This window comes from Leopardus geoffroyi, chromosome D1, assembly GCF_018350155.1.
Source record: "Leopardus geoffroyi isolate Oge1 chromosome D1, O.geoffroyi_Oge1_pat1.0, whole genome shotgun sequence".
NCBI classification, from domain to species: Eukaryota; Metazoa; Chordata; class Mammalia; order Carnivora; family Felidae; genus Leopardus; species Leopardus geoffroyi.
The window spans coordinates 54,497,103-54,513,495 of record NC_059329.1 but is presented as its reverse complement, the minus strand read 5'-3'; the positions used below and the strand labels follow the sequence as shown (position 1 = coordinate 54,513,495).

General features: G+C 37.3%; 1 protein-coding gene across 2 annotated transcripts in view; it reads right to left on the bottom strand.

Moving 5' to 3' along the window:
* The window catches only part of RSF1 (remodeling and spacing factor 1), a 156,021-nt gene that overhangs the window by 42,296 nt on the left and 97,332 nt on the right, over positions 1–16,393 (bottom strand). For both annotated transcript variants that reach the window (XM_045483870.1, XM_045483871.1), the window contains exon 5: positions 15,250–15,404. In XM_045483870.1, the coding sequence (XP_045339826.1) occupies positions 15,250–15,404 (155 nt within the window). The remainder of the gene's footprint in view (positions 1–15,249; positions 15,405–16,393) is intronic.

Here is a 16,393-nt window from a genome sequence, read left to right as displayed (position 1 = left end):
CAAGGCCCTATACAACCTCCACACCCCTCTCCCCCATCTCCCATAGCCTGACCTCCCTAACCTCACTTCCTCCTGTATTACAATTACCCCTTACTCATTCTGCTTCAGCTGTATTACTCACCTTGCTATAAAACAGGAGACAACAAGGGTAAAGGGTCAGACGGTAAATACTTTAGTCTGTGTAGCAACTACTCAACTCTACCTTTGTAGTATGAAGCAACTATGGACAGTAAGATACTAAAAGAATAAATACATTCTAATTAACCAAAGATTAGCAGGCCAGATTTGGCCTGCAGTCCCTAGTCTGCCAATCCCTGCTCTAACACATTATGTATGTTAGACCCACCTCAGGATCTTGCATTTGTTTCTGTCTGCTTTCCTTGGGTATCTGCATGGCTTACTCTTCCAGACCCTTTAGTTTTTACTCAAGTGTCACATTTTCAGTGAGTCCTTTTCTAGGCTGCCAATCTAAAGCTACACCCTCCCTCTTCCCCCAAATTATTTTCCTTCTATAGCTCCTTATCAATATCATCAAACACACCATGTATTTATTAATCTTACTGTCTACCTCCCCATACTATGTAAGTGTCATGAAGGCTAAAAGTCGACTGATTTTGTTCACAGATTTATTCCCAGTACCAAAAATAATGCAGGATACATACCATGTACTCAATAAATAAATGTTGATTGGAATGAATGAATGAAATATTACAGGTAAAATATCAACCATGCCTACGAGAGGAATATATTTTTGCAACTGAAGTATTTTGACAAAGAAAGTTTTCATCATTTTAAAGACGTGTTAAGATTTTACAGTTTCCAAAAGGGGCTCAAAATAATGCAAGTATCATTTGATATCATCAACATGTACCTAATGGACAAAACAGGAGATGCCTGTGCTAAAATATCAATAGTACCATTTTACTACATGCTAAAGGGATATGAATTGGGGCCAATTCTTTTATTCTTTAAAAATTACATGGAAGATATCAAAGGCTTTTTTATGATAAAGTATAACAAAATAAAGAAAGCCACACAAAACAAAAGCACGGATTAAATTATTAGAAGGCAAACAGGAAATAGAACCTTGCCAGATATTCTCCAAGCCCTACACATGCCTTTCCCCAAGAATTCCCTCTCCCTACCGAGAATAAAATAACCATTAATCTGACTTTTATATTAATCATTTCCTTGTTTTAGTTTTACCTGTGTGTTGTTTTCTTTTTCATGTCTCTTTAATCTCCTCTTGTCCCCTCCATCTTTTATTTTTCTTGCAGTTTATTTGTCACTGAATCATTTGTCCTATCATTTCTGCATTATGCTGACTGTACTCCCCTGCTTCTCTGTCCTTTTTGTCCCTTGAATTGTCATTCTGATCTATAGTCTTCATCAGATTCAAGTTCAATTTCTGTGGCAAAACTACTTCACTGATGATGTATTCTTTACCAAAAGGCATTAATGTCTGATTTTATTCTTTTTATGAGGTTAATAGATACTGATGTTCCCTAAAACCTTTATCAGGAATTGCAAAATGAGGATATTCCCATTCTATCATTCTTCCATCAATGACTTGTTGGAATAAATTCTATAAACTTTACTAATTCACTATTTTGCTATACAATGGTACAATTCATACAGAAAAGGCAGGATGAATGATTCTTTTCATTATTTAACAATTTTCAAAATAATAACTTGGTCTCCACTGACATTCTCCAAAGGTAACCAATTTTTCTTTTAGTGTCATAATGAAATCACGGATTTAAGATATATTCAATTATACTTTAATCCATTATAAGTATTATTCTTGTTGATGCTTAAATTGTCCTGTCTTTGGCAGTGAAAATCTCTTTAAGACCTCTTTAAGTTGGCTCCTGAATCTTTTTGACAGGACTCTGATAACATCCATACTATCTGGAATGACAAGATGTTTCTCGGCTCAGAATTGGTGGGAAACTATTTTCACAACCGCAATCCAGGTGTTAAGGCTGCTCACTACTGTTGGGTTGGCCACCGTTTCTAAGTCTTTTCAGTGGACAGAACTACCAAAGACATGCATATATTTTTTAATAAAAATAACTCATGAGTTAATGAACTAGAATTTAAATAAAAATTTAAGGGGCACCTGGGTGGCTCAGCCGGTTAAGCATCTGATTGTTGGTATCGGCTCAGGTCACGATCTCATGGTCGTGAGATCGAGCTCAAATCGGGCTCTGTGCTGACAGTGTGGAGTCAGCTTGGGATTCCCTCTCTCCCTGTCTCTCAAAGTAAACAAACAAATAAACAAATAAATATGTGAGGGGAAAACCTCATGAATTCATAATGATATTTGAGTGTTTCCTTAATCTCTTCTATCTTACATCTTATTTCTCCTGCTCCACCTGTACCCCCAGAGAATCTTGGTTTTAAAGGATACCATGGATGATATAATTAAAATAAAATATTTTTTCCTCACGTTATATATAAAACATTCTCAGAATAACAATATTGACATCATCATCAAAGTGATTTATTAAAAAGTCAAGAAGTGCTTGTACTCTTCCCATTCTTTCTCCATTTGTTGTCTTACTATAGCTCCATTGTCAAAACACATAGCCATTAAAGACTACACATTCTTTCTCGTTTCTGCCATTTAGATTTAGCTACATGTAACTACAAACTTAATGCTCACCCAACATCCTTTTTAAAATCTTTGAAATAATTTTAGACATACAGATATGTTACAAAAATAGTTCTAGTACTTTCACTCTGTTTTTCCTAAAGTTAAGAACCTACATGTTCCATAGTATAATTATCAAAACCAGGAAATTAACATCAGTAAAATACTATTAATTAAACAGATTTTATTTAAATTTTGCCAGTTTCCCCCCCAATATCTTTTCTGTTTAAGGTTTCAGGTCTCATTTTGTTCTTATGTTCTTGCCTCCTCCAATCTTTGTTCCTCATTCTTTCCCTGTTTCTTCTAACTTTGACACAGTTAATTTATAGAATACCTCTTAATTTGGGCTTTTAATTTTTAATTAAAAAATTTTAATATTTGTTTTTGAGACAGAGTAGGTATGAGTGGGGGAGGGGCAGAGATGAAGACACAGAATCTGAAGCTGGCTACAGGATCTGAGTTGTCATCACAGAGCCCGACAAAAGCCCTGAACTCATGAGCCCTGAGATCATGACCTGAGCAGAAGTCAGACGCTCAATCGACTGAGCCACCCAGGTGCCCCAGTTTGGGCTTTTAAAGGTTTTCTTGGGGCGCCTGGGTGGCGCAGTCGGTTAAGCGTCCGACTTCAGCCAGGTCACGATCTCGCGGTCCGTGAGTTCGAGCCCCGCGTCAGGCTCTGGGCTGATGGCTCAGAGCCTGGAGCCTGTTTCCGATTCTGTGTCTCCCTCTCTCTCTGCCCCTCCCCCGTTCATGCTCTGTCTCTCTCTGTCCCAAAAATAAATAAACGTTGAAAAAAAAAAAATTAAAGGTTTTCTTGAAATTATACATTTTTGACAAAAATTCCATCAGAGATGCTGTATATTACACCAGAGAATACATGATGTTAATACTTCAATCACTTGGTTAAGGTTCTGTTGGCTGGTTATGCTATTGTAAAATTACCATTTTTCTTTTTCTAACAGGTAAAGCATCTTGGGAAGATGCTTTGAAATTATGCTAATACTCCTCCACAAACTATAAACGACTGATTTTAGCATCTGTCAGAGAGCTTGCCTATAACAATGATTACTGTAGTGTTTCCACACTGATGATTTTTTATTTCCCTCATTCCTTCTACATTAATTAACTAATATTTGTCTGCAGGGAAAAGCTATCCCTTCACTTCTATTTATTTATGCAATTATGTATTTATATAAGTAGAAACTTACGGGCATTTATTTAAATCTATGGTTTAAATCTATCTATCAGTATATTTGCAGCTAAAACAGTTTCTGCTTTCACCACTGGGTGCTCTTTCTGGTTGGCACCTGTGTCTTACTGATATGCCCAAATTCTTTTTTGAGCACCTCTTTAGTTTCTCGCATTCTAAAATGTCCCGGGTTCATCTTGTATTTTCTCTGCCCATCACCAGAATCAGTCTGAGGAGCACTGGTTCTTTTTATTGGAGAATGATTTTTTGAAATAAAAATCTAGAGGCTAAAATAGTGCTCACTGCTACTGGGGCATCATTGTTCTTAGATTACTCTCATAAACAGAGGTAGGAAACATACACATGAATATTAAGCCATACAAATGAACATATTTATATGTATTTTGACAACATACAGCACTGATATTGTGATAGTCATTCTGGCTATCTGAAGCTCGTTTGTTTCAAGATTTCTTAAGTACTGTTTTTTAATTTTTTAATGTTTGTTTTTGAGAGAGAGACAGAGACAGAGTGTGAGTGGGGGAGGGGCAAGAGAGAGGGAGACACAGAATCTGAAGCAGGCTCCAGGCTCTGAGCTGTCAGCACAGAGCCTGACGCAGGGCCCAAACTCACAAGCATGAGATCATGACCTGCCTGAACTGAAGTCAGCTGCTTAACTGATAGAGCCACTCAGGTGCCCCTGCTTGAAGATTTCTATAAAAAAGATTCATGGGAAAACAGACCTTAGACTTTGGTAAGTGTATCTGCAGTCTTTATGTGAAAGCTACTTTGGCTGGACATGAAGTCCCTGGGTCACATTTTTGTTGCCTCACACACGTTATGGCATTTTCTTCTATCATAAAGCATTGCTTTCAAATAGAGCAATGGCAGTCTGATTTTCTTTCCCCTATAAATCATGTGGTCTTTTTGCTTGGATAAACAAAGACTTTCTTTCTTCAAATCCCAATAATTTTACTGGAATATATCCTGAAGTTGGGTGTTCTGGGCTGATTTTCCAAGGTATGCAGTGTCATTTCAATATACAGCCTAACAACTTTGTTTCAGGAGGTTTTGTTAAGCAGACTTTAGTATTTTTGTCTGTTCCCTTGCTCTGGTTTTCGTTTCCTTTATACTGGATGCTTGTTGATTTTCTTTCCTATCTTCAAATCCTTATTTCTTTCTGTCGAGTTTCATTAATTTTTAATTTTTTTCAATGTTTATTTTTGAGAGAGAGAGAGAGAGACAGATAGAGTGGGAACAGGGGCGGGGCAGAGAGAGAGACAGAGACAGAGAGAGAGAGAGAGAGAGAGAGAGAGAAAGAGAGAGAGAATCCAAAGCAGGCTACAGGCTCTAAGCTGTCAGCACAGAGCCTTGATGCAGGGTTGAATTCACAAACCAGGACATCATGAGCTGAGCTGAAGTTGGACGCTTAACTGATTGAGCCACCCAGGTACCCCTCTTCGTTTCTTTTTAATTAAAAAAATAATACAGCTTTTCATTTGTTATTTTGTAAAGGCACTATCTTGTGTTTGTTCACTCTGACGTTCCTTCTAGATTTTTGAAAAATCTTGACTCTTCTGAGTTCTACCACCTATGAAGTTTTCACATTTTTATAGTTTCTATAGTTTTCACATTTTGAGGGAAAGTCTTTAGGATAAGCTTTCATTCGTGGCAGTGAGAGTATCCTGCTTCTTATTCCCTTTTGTTCTCATAATCCTATGGGATTTACTTTGATCCTTTTTAGTTGCTTATTTTTATGTCAAATGGATAGTTCTAATTTCATAGCTCTGGAGCTCCCCATCTGTTATTTTAGTGAAATATTCAAAACTAAAGTGATTTATTTAATGAGATCACCAAACTCTATTCCTCTCTCATACTTTTATTTGAAGTTTCTTTTTTGCATGTCTATATTGTCCCTGTCCTACTTAATTTTGATTCTATTCCTAGAAGTTTGGACAAAGCTCAGTGTGGAGTTTATTCTGGAAGGGAGCTTTGGCTGGAAAAGTTTGAGAACTCCTGAGGCCCATAGTACCCCAGCTCTTTTAAGAGCTTTGTTTCAGATACTGTCTATCATTTTTAACTTTTGCCACTGATAATATTCCTTTAATGAAGGAATCTATAAAGACTCAAAAACAATACCACTGCCATTTTCCAAAAACCAAGAATAATAACTTCAATTTTTCCTTTCTAATTCAAGTCACACCAAACTTAGAATAATTTTAATAGTCAATTGAATCATGAAGTTTCTTATGCTCTTCTCTTTCCCTCTCCAATAAGCACAAATCACTCACATAAGAAGCAACATAAAATAAAAATAAAATTAAATTAAAAATAAAGATAAAGAAATGTGAACTTCAATGTATTTTGTCTTTTATCTTGACAATTTAAGTCAGGCCTGATGTAAAGAATGATGGTGACATAAAAATAGTACATTTTCTTTTATAAAGGGAACTGTTTAAGCTATTGAAATAAGGTGACAATAATACTTGTATTTATCTTGTCTCTCTGTACCCTTTGGAGTGAAACAATATTTAAAAAGGTAATATAAATAGTGCACTATTTTGTGCTCGGTACAAGGACATTTTGACACCCATCCATAATCTCTAGATTAAACACCCATATCATACCAAAATATTTCTTCATAGCTGTAACAATTAGTACCCACCCCTTCTATGGAAGGGGTTACAAACTCTAATGGCCACAGAGGCCAGACAGATAATATAAATGAATAAAGTGGGCTGAAGGTAAGAAAAACAGAATGTTAGAAACATAAATAAATTCTGTTTTTACTGAACACAATACAAATATGTATAATGCTGGTCATTATGTTTAAAATTTTAAATTCTTTTATTTTTTTTAATGTTTATTTATTATTGAGACACAGAGAGAGACAGAGCATGAGCAGGGGAGGGGCTGAGAGAGAGGGAGACACAGAATCTGAAGCAGGTTCCAGGCTCTGAGCTGTCAGCACAGAGCCCAACGTGGGGCTCAAACTCGTGAACCACGAGATCCTCACTGAGCCGAAGTCGGACGCTTAACTGACTGAGCCACTTAGGTGCCCCATTATGTTAAAAAATTTAAAAACCTACTTAATTTATATATTTTGTTTCATAATTCATTATTCCTTTGACTTGGAATCAGAAACTGGATAATTTTTTTTCAGGAGGGGGCTGGTCATTATGACAATGTAGGGATCTAGTACTTACTTACCACTGTTACATGCAATATAGAATTTAGCCTGGAGTCATTTAATAGGGAATTTACTACTATATACTTTCTGCTAGTAAACAGCTGTTGATGAACACTAAGTACTGGCAACACTGATACGATTTTGTATATAGGACATTTACTCTCAGGATATTCACATAATTTTTGTAATTGAATGCCAACATTATTTAGTTTTCGGTACTACACTAGTAAACTGGTGTATTCTATAGCTCTTCATAGTGTTCTGTTGATACTAGTTTAGAAGGCAAACTATGGGGCGCCTGGGTGGCTCAGTCGGTTAAGCGGCCGACTTCGGCTCAGGTCATGATCTTGCGGTCCGTGAGTTCGAGCCCCGCGTCAGGCTCTGTGCTGACAGCTCAGAACCTGGAGTCTGTTTCAGATTCTGTGTCTCCCTCTCTCTGACCCTCCCCTGTTCATGCTCTGTCTCTCCCTGTCCTAAAAATAAAACATTAAAAAAAAAAAATTAAAAAAAAAAAAAAAAAGAAAGTTAAACTAAACAGTATTAATTTTCCGTAAGTTTGAAGTTGGAGAACCTATTTCAGAATTCAAGCCATCATATCCATCTCTGAATACCAACTGCAGTTTAGGAAAGTGGGCCAGATTATTCCTTATCTACTACATTCCCTATTGAACCAAATTCATGAAAAACATGTGAATCAACTTATTAGTTGTATCGCAAGTATTTGAACTGTATTGCCAACCTGAATCTTTGAGAAGATACTAGTTGATAAGGTATGGATTTTTTTTAACCTAAATGATATTAAAAAGTTATGATTCCCCCCACTCCCCAGAAAGTTTTCTTAGCACCACATCACGGCTAAGCCATCTACGGGCCACAGGTTAAGAAAAGCTTTTCTTCTTCTCCCGAGAATTTGACTGTTGGTTAAGTTCTACTCCCTTGGTTAAAAAAACTGGAATGTCAACCAGACCATCACTAGGCAACAGTGCATATGTTATCAATGACCTCTAACTGATAAAATACATCTAAACTAAGAAAAAATATAAACACATGATGGGGATGTCATACTTGGGGCACTCCTGAATGTAGGGACTCATCTATTTGGGCATGAGGACCACTGAATATATATAGCCTATAGAGTTTATTATAAGAGATACTGGCCTCTATGGAACATGAGGCCTTTAAGACAAAGCAGTTCCCACACCTATTCAATGTGAATCCCATATACTTGGTCCTGAAGTTGTCAGCGGGAAGAAGATTGCTCCTGGATTCCTGAATGGCCATATAAACTGCAACACAGACTGCAGCAAAGCCTAAACCTGTTGGCAAGCTGCTACTCCTGTTGGCAAGCTCTGTCTTACATTGATCTTAGTAGACTGATGCCAAGTGTGATCTGTAGTAGTCTTGTGGGTCCAAATGCTTAGTTGAACTGAAGATTCCTGCTGGGCACTTTAGATTATCAAACCTCATAGTGCAGAAAACTATTGCACTGTGTACATTCATTAAGCAAAAAAAAATTGATTCACCCAGAAGGCAGGCTTTAAGAGCTTATTCAGTTCAAATGGTTAATTACCATAACTGTGACATGTTTCACTTTAAATTTTTTATACAAAGAAACACTCAGGGGCACTTGGGTGGCTCAGTCGGTTAAGCATCCGACTTCAGCTCAGGTCATGATCTCACAGTCTGTGAGTTCGAGCCCCTCATTGGGCTCTGTGCTGACAGCTCAGAGCCTGGAGACTGCTTCAGATTCTGTGTCTCCCTCTCTCTCTGCCCCTCCCCTGAAAAACGTTTAAAACAAAATTCAAAGAAACACTCAGATAATAACACAGTGAAGTTCCATTCTTTTGTCTTTAAAATTGTGATGTGTTTACAAAATGTCATCACCACCAATTTAAGCTTTGTGTCAGACATTATGATCACAATGGTCAAAGAAGGATCAAATCTAGGTAATTTTTCTTTCTCTTTCTTTCTTTCTTTCTTTCTTTCTTTCTTTCTTTCTTTCTTTCTTTCTTTCTTTCTTTTTCTTTCTTCTGCCTCCCTCCCTCCCTGTTTTCTTCCTTCCTTCCTTCCTCCTTTCTTCTTTCTTTCTTCCTTCCTTCCTCCTTCCCTCCCTCCCTCTCTCTCTTTCTTTCTTCCCCCCTGTTTTCTTCCTTTCTTCCTTCCTCTCTCTCTCTTTCTCTCTCTCTCTCTCTTTCTCTCTTTCTTTCAGTAGGCTCCATGCTGAAGCTCCAATATGGGGCTTGAACTCATGACCCAGAGATCAAGACCTCAGCAGGGACTGAGTCAGATGCTTAACTGACTGAGCTACTCAGGCACACCTATTTTTTTTTTTTTTTAAGTTTACTTATTTTGAGAGAGAGCGAGAGAGAGAGCGAGAGCAGGCATGAGCAGGGCTGAGAGAAAGGGAGAGAGAAAGAATCCCAAGCAGGCTCCACCTGAAGAGCTCTGAAGAGCTCCACCAATGCAGGGCTGGAACCCATCAACGGTAAGCTCATGAGGTGAGTCGAAATCAAGAGTTGGGACACTTAACTGAATGAGCCACCCAGGCACCCCAGATTTTATTTTTAAGTAATCTTTACAAGTAACATGGGGTTAAGAGATCAAGAGTCACATGCCCCTCCAGGCAAGCCAGCCAGGTGCCCCTACATTTAGATTTAAAACTTAAAAAAAAAAAAAAAAAAAAAAAAATTAATAAATAAAACTTTTCTCTCAATGTACAAAAAAGCCATCTCCTAAATTTGGACTCACTAAGGAACCATATTCAAATAAACTCTTGTCATTTAAAAAAATTTTTTTTTTCAACGTTTATTTACTTTTTGGGACAGAGAGAGACAGAGCATGAACGGGGGAGGGGCAGAGAGAGAGGGAGACACAGAATCGGAAACAGGCTCCAGGCTCTGAGCCATCAGCCCAGAGCCCGACGCGGGGCTCGAACTCACGGACCGCGAGATCGTGACCTGGCTGAAGTCAGACGCTTAACTGACTGCGCCACCCAGGCGCCCCAAAACTCTGGTCATTTAAAAAGACTCATAGATGCTACAAATAAATCACTAATATTTGTATTATATTTGTATTATGTGTATATTTGCATAATATTAATATCTGTGCTTTCATCAGCTATGATACAAAATTTAACAAATGACTTAACTTCTTGTCCGTTTGTTCCTAGTAGTCTATTCACTATGAGTTAAGAGTATTTGCAACTGTACTTATGTATGCAAATACTCAGTCTAGTTGGACACATTTTTTGCTGGATCCAAACTCAACATTAAAAAAAAGGTTTTGGTACACATGTAGTATTTTTTCTTAAAAATATATAACTGCTCATCAACCAATTCAGATGGAATTGCTGAATCATTACACTGTACACCTGAAACTAATATTAACGCTATATGGTAACTGCACTGGAATTAAAAGAAAAGAAACAATCTCCATATATAACTGCTCATAATAGCATGAAGAAACACATCTTAAAATTTCAGTTCTCTCCATCTTTCCCAATTTCTCGACCAGGTGTCTTTTCCATTACCCATCATATTACTGTGGGCGGTTTCACAATACTACATGTATGGAGTGAATTATGTCCCTCCCTAAATTCAGATGATAAAGCCCCAATCCCCAAATGTGGCTGTATTGGGAGACAGGGCCCTCAGTGAGGTAATTATTGTTAAATGATATCAAAAAGGTGGAGCCCTAATCCAAGAGGGCTGGCGCCCCTGTAAGAAAAGGGAAACACCAGATCACTCTCATCACACATACAAAATAGAAGAGGCCATGTGAGGGCACAGGAAGAAGGCAGACATTTGTAAGCCAGGAAGGAAGCCCTCACCAGAAACTGAGTCAGCTGGCACCTCAATCTGGGACTTCTAGCCTCCCAAACTGTGAGAAAATAAATGTCTGCTGTTTAAGCCACCAAGCCTTATATTCTGTTATGGCAGATGGGGCAGACTAATACACTACGCTAAGTTATATTATTTTGCCATGTTGAATTTAAGCTTTATATCAGATACCATGTTAGTAATGGCTACAAGACAATCATCTGTAGCTTACTTTACCTATTATAACTGTAGGAATTTTCTTCATTGTTGCAAACAAGGAGATTCTCCCATTTTCCTTTCTCTTCTTTTGTGTTTTTCATTATTTGATAGACACATGAATATAATATTTTTTTCACTTTAACTATATCATAAGAAAGAAAAAATGTAAGTACTCGGCTAAGCTGCTGAGACTAAGCCCAAGCTTAGGGGATGGAAGAGAGAACTAAGGTAAAGCAGAGAATGAGAATTCTAAGGAGGGTCAACCATTTTTCAGGTACAGTCCATTGTTGATAGGCAAAAATAATGCTCCATAGTTACCAACTCTTCTAATTTCCAATTTTAAATGTTCACAGCAAATTCAAATTAAAAAATAAAAAAAGGACACACATGAAAACGTGTTTCCACAAAAATCTGTACATGGATGTTCACAGTAGCATTATTCATAACAGCCAAAAAGTGGAAACAAGTCAAATGTCCATCAACTAATAAATTAACAAATGTGGTATATCTATACAAGGAAATATTATTCATAATAAAGAATTAAGTGCTGATACATGCTACAACAAGGGTAGACCTTGAAAGTGAAAGAAGCAGCAGTTTTGCCATGCAAAAGAAGTCAGACACAAAAGGCCCTACATCGTATGATTCCATATATATGAAATGTTCAAACCAGGCAAATCCACAGAGACAGAAAGTAGATTAGTGGCTTCTAGAGGTTAGGGGAAGATAAAAAATGGCAAGTGACTGCTTAATTAAGGTTACAGGGTTTCTTTATGGGATGATGGAAATGTTCTATAATTAGATGGTAGTTATGGTTGCACAACATTGTGAATATACTAAAAACCACTGAATAGTACACTTCAAAATGGCAACTTTTACATTAATTAAAACCAAAACAAAAAACAAAGCAGCACTTGCTTTGGACAAACGAAAATAAACACGTTTTCAGGCCAAATCAGACTTGCATGCTGCCAATCTACAATTTCAACTCTCTATTAAAGATTCTCAAATGATATTTAAAAAAAAAATTTTTTTTTAATGTTTATTTATTTTTGAGACAGAGAGGGACAGAGCATGAACGGGGGAGGGTCAGAGAGAGAGAGGGAGACACAGAATCTGAAACAGGCTCCAGGCTCTGAGCTGTCAGCACAGAGCCTGACTCAGGGCTCGAACTCACAAACCGTGAGATCATGACCTGAGCCGAAGTCGGACGCTTAACCAACTGAGCCACCCAGGCGCCCCTCAAATGATATTCTTTACCCATTCTACATATAGGCAGAAGAGTATGACTGCAAAATTTAACAAAAGAAAGACTTTTTCCAATTAGCAGAAAAAAACTAAAATAAAGGTTAGGATTTCCTTCAACTTTGTTTTTCCCCATAAAATTTCCTTTTTTAATTTTTTCATCCCTTCTAAATTAGAATACAGTATCTAACATGGAGTAAAAATATAGATTCAACTTCATGGCATCCTGTAAGTAACTTCCAGGTAGTATATCACCTAACAAAATATCCTGGGTCTTAAACAGAGAAGGACTTAAGTTATACCTAACACTTGCTTTGCAATCTATTATAGTCTGAGAATAACAGTCAACAAATTTTAAAGAGCTTCAAGCTCTTACAGTAGTACTATGACTGACCCTAATGTGAGTGTGAAAAAAATGAGTGTCAGCAGAACTTGGAAAAAGGATCAAGATTAGGAGATTCTAGATGGCCCTGAAGAATAACTAGGATTTCCACACTGGAGGAACATTATCTCGAGATAAAAGCATGATAAGACACAGAAAGAATGCCCAAGACACCAGGAGAAAATAAAGAAGTCTAGATAATCTGGAACCAGTGATCCTGTAAGAAAACAGGCCAGACTAGGAGATTCTGAATGGCAGTTTAAGAAATTCAGACTTTTTCAAAGGCAATTCTAATTACATTTGAAATTAAAAAACCAATTTAATTATTTAGTTAGTGAATGTTTTTGGACATATGATGCCATTTTTGGATCCTTTTTCTGCCTATTTTTATATGTAATGCATTTCTTCTTGGCATGTATATAAAAAGTAATTTTCCTAAGGTTAGACACAAAGCATGACAATTTAACAAAGAAAAATCTATTTTAGTTGCAAGAGTAAGAGTAGCTGTTTTATTCTTTATTCATTTCCTGTTTATTTTTTCCTCCCTGATGTCTGATTTCCGAATATCCCCCTAGCCCCCCGCCCAAGGGGGGCTATATCTAATAGTTTGTTTATATCTAGTAGTAATAAAAATGACAAGCTCAGAATCCCATTTCTTTGGTCTTGGTTGGAACAGAACATAATTACACCTGAGAGGATAGAGCAAGAGATAGGGCTTTGGGGGCTGAATAAAACTGTCTACTACAAATTATATGTTAGTGCAGCATCGAAAGTACAAGCACTCTGGACAAAGACCCGAAAGACTGCCCAGGTGTGAATACTCCGTGCACCACTAACAGGTTATGTGACTCTGGGAAAGTCACTCAAACCTCTCCGTATCTCGTTTCTCTCATCTGAAAACAACAACAATGAACTAATGCCATGCCTAACAGTTGTTGCAAAGATTATATGACTTACTCTATGTAAATCACTGAGAACAGTGCTTGACACATGGGCAGTGGTATGTGCCAGCTATTTTATCCACTTTAGTGTAAGCTTCACAAAGACAAGGATTTCAGTCTTTGTCTACTAAAATGGTGTTTGGAACACAGGTGTACAGTAAGTATTTCTTGTCAGATGCTTAATGAACTGAGCCACCCGGGGGGCCCCTCGTTGTGCTTTCTCTTAACTCTTGAGGGTGATAACATCAGCATTCACTAAGGAGTAGTGAAAGACTTTGTTGTATTTTTGAACAGACTTTGAAAGACTTTGTTGTATTTGAAACAAAACAGCTTTCTGAAAGACTGTTGTATTTAGACAAATACAAGGTTAGGAGGAAACTGCCTCTATAACCTTTTGCTATTCAAAGTGTGGTCCTTTGACCAGCATCATCAGTGTCACCTAGGTCCTTATTTAATATGGCAAATCGGCAGCCTCACATCAGATCAACTCAATCAGTGTCTGCACTATAAAAAGATCACCAGGTAAACAGCATGTCTATTAACATTTGAGAAGTACCGCCCTAGATCACTCTAGTTGAAGAGTACAGGTGATACAAACATCAGGGTTTAAATCTAGACTCTGACACTTTATTATCTATAGCAATGAGGGCAAGTTTATAAACTTCCTAATTCCCTCAACTCTAAAATCTAAATAATAGTAGTAGTTACTTCAAGGAGCTGCTATGATGATGAAATGAAAATGTACACACAGCATTTTGTGGGCTGCACTGTAACATGACTAGTGGGAATATAAAATGGTGCAGCACCTGTAAAAAACAGTATGGCAGATCCTCAAACTACCATATGATTCAGCAATTCCACTTCTAGGTATATACCCAAGAGAAGTGAAAGCAGGAACTCGAACAGATATTTGTACACCTGTGTTTGTAGCAGCACTATTCACAACAGCCGAAAGATGGAAGAAACTCAACTGCCTACTGACAATGAATAAATAAAAACATGACACACATACACAGTGGATTATTACTCAGCCTGTCATTATGCTCGGTGAAATTAGCCAGTTACAAATGAACAAACAGTCTATGATTTCTTGAACACAAGATTCTTAGAGTCAGGCAAATTCAGAAAGTAAAATGGTGGATGCCGGGGGCTAGGGAGAGGGGTTAACAGGTACAGAGTTTCAGAGGGGGAGGATGACTCCGGAAACAGACGGTGGTGACAGATGCTCAACAACGTAAATGTACTTCATGACACAGAACTGTACACTTAAAATAAGTGGTTAAAATGATAAATTCTATGTTATGGTCATTTTACTCCAATGATAAAAAAGAGTTCACTAAGTATCTTTGCATTCTTAAAATAGTAAAAATGTTTTGATGATCTGAACATCTTTTATTTAAACTTTTTAAATGTTCAATATAAAAGATGATAGTACTCAATGGCTTTTTGCTTCTTATTTTTCATTAAAGAAAAGAAAAATCAACCTCCTTCTACAGGAAGACTTCAACTTTTCAAATTGAGAGAATTCTAATTAATACAGCTGGAAGCAGGAGTAGAAGAAGAGAGAAGAAATTACAAAACAAAGCAAAACAAAACACACAAAAAAAACCTTGTTTAGGTGCTTCTTCCTCCTTTTTAGTCTCCTCATCCTCTAAGCTGGGACTTTCCCGGGAAGAGTTGTCCTGTTGGCTAGAGTTTTTCAGTAGCACAGGATCAATCTGTGCTTTCAGGAGGGCAAGAGTCTCAGCCAACTCGTTTCGATTTCTAAATAAGGGAAAAAACAAAACAGCATAAAATTCTTAATTCTGTTCTAAAGAGCTTTCAGAATAATACCTATTAGAAATTAAAAGAAAAAGAAAAACACAATCAAGAACACCCAAAACCCTGGTACACCTCATCTTAATTAACTTGAATTTAAGTACTAGGGATTAATGCATATTAAATATACTATTCTGCAAAAGGAAGGAATCTATACTCTCTATTGATTAAAATGCCAATGCAAATCTCTTTGGCTGAAAAGAACAGTAGGAACAAAATTAAAATTCAAAATCTGGTAATTTTTAGAAGTACTATGCAATCTCCAAGAAGTATAAAAGCAATGTCAAATTTCCCTGAAGAGGCATTTGTTTTAAATAAAATGATTCAAGTTAAAAAAAAAAAAATTTTTTTTTTAACATTTATTTATTTTTGAGAGAGACAGAGACAGAGTGCGAGCTGGGGAGGGGCAGAGAGAAAGGGAGACACAGAATATGAAGCAGGCTCCAGGCTCTGAGCTGTCAGCAAAGGGCCCAATGTAGGACTGGAACTCATGAACTGCGAGATCGTGACCTGAGCCAAAGTCGGCCACCTAACCGACTGAGCCACCCAGGTGCCCCAAAATGATTCAAGTTCATGATTCATTTGTAAATAAGAAAGCTTTTCCATCTACAGAGAGAATAACATTTGATGCTGTTATAACATTATGATCCAGGTCTTTATGAATAATTACAGCAAAGTCAGCTCTTACAACACAGTTCAAAAACCTAAGAATTTAGGAAACTGGATGTTGTTCTGTTAATTATAGTTTGCAACTACAAGAAGAGACTTCAATTTCAAAAAAAAAAATACAAGAAAACCCTGGGGCACCTGGGGGGCTAAGTCGGTTGAACATCCGACTTCGGCTCAGGTCACAGTCTCACAGTTCATGAGTGCAAGCCCCACATCTGGCTCGCTGCTGTCAGTGAAGAGCCCACTTCAGATTCTTTGTCGCCCTC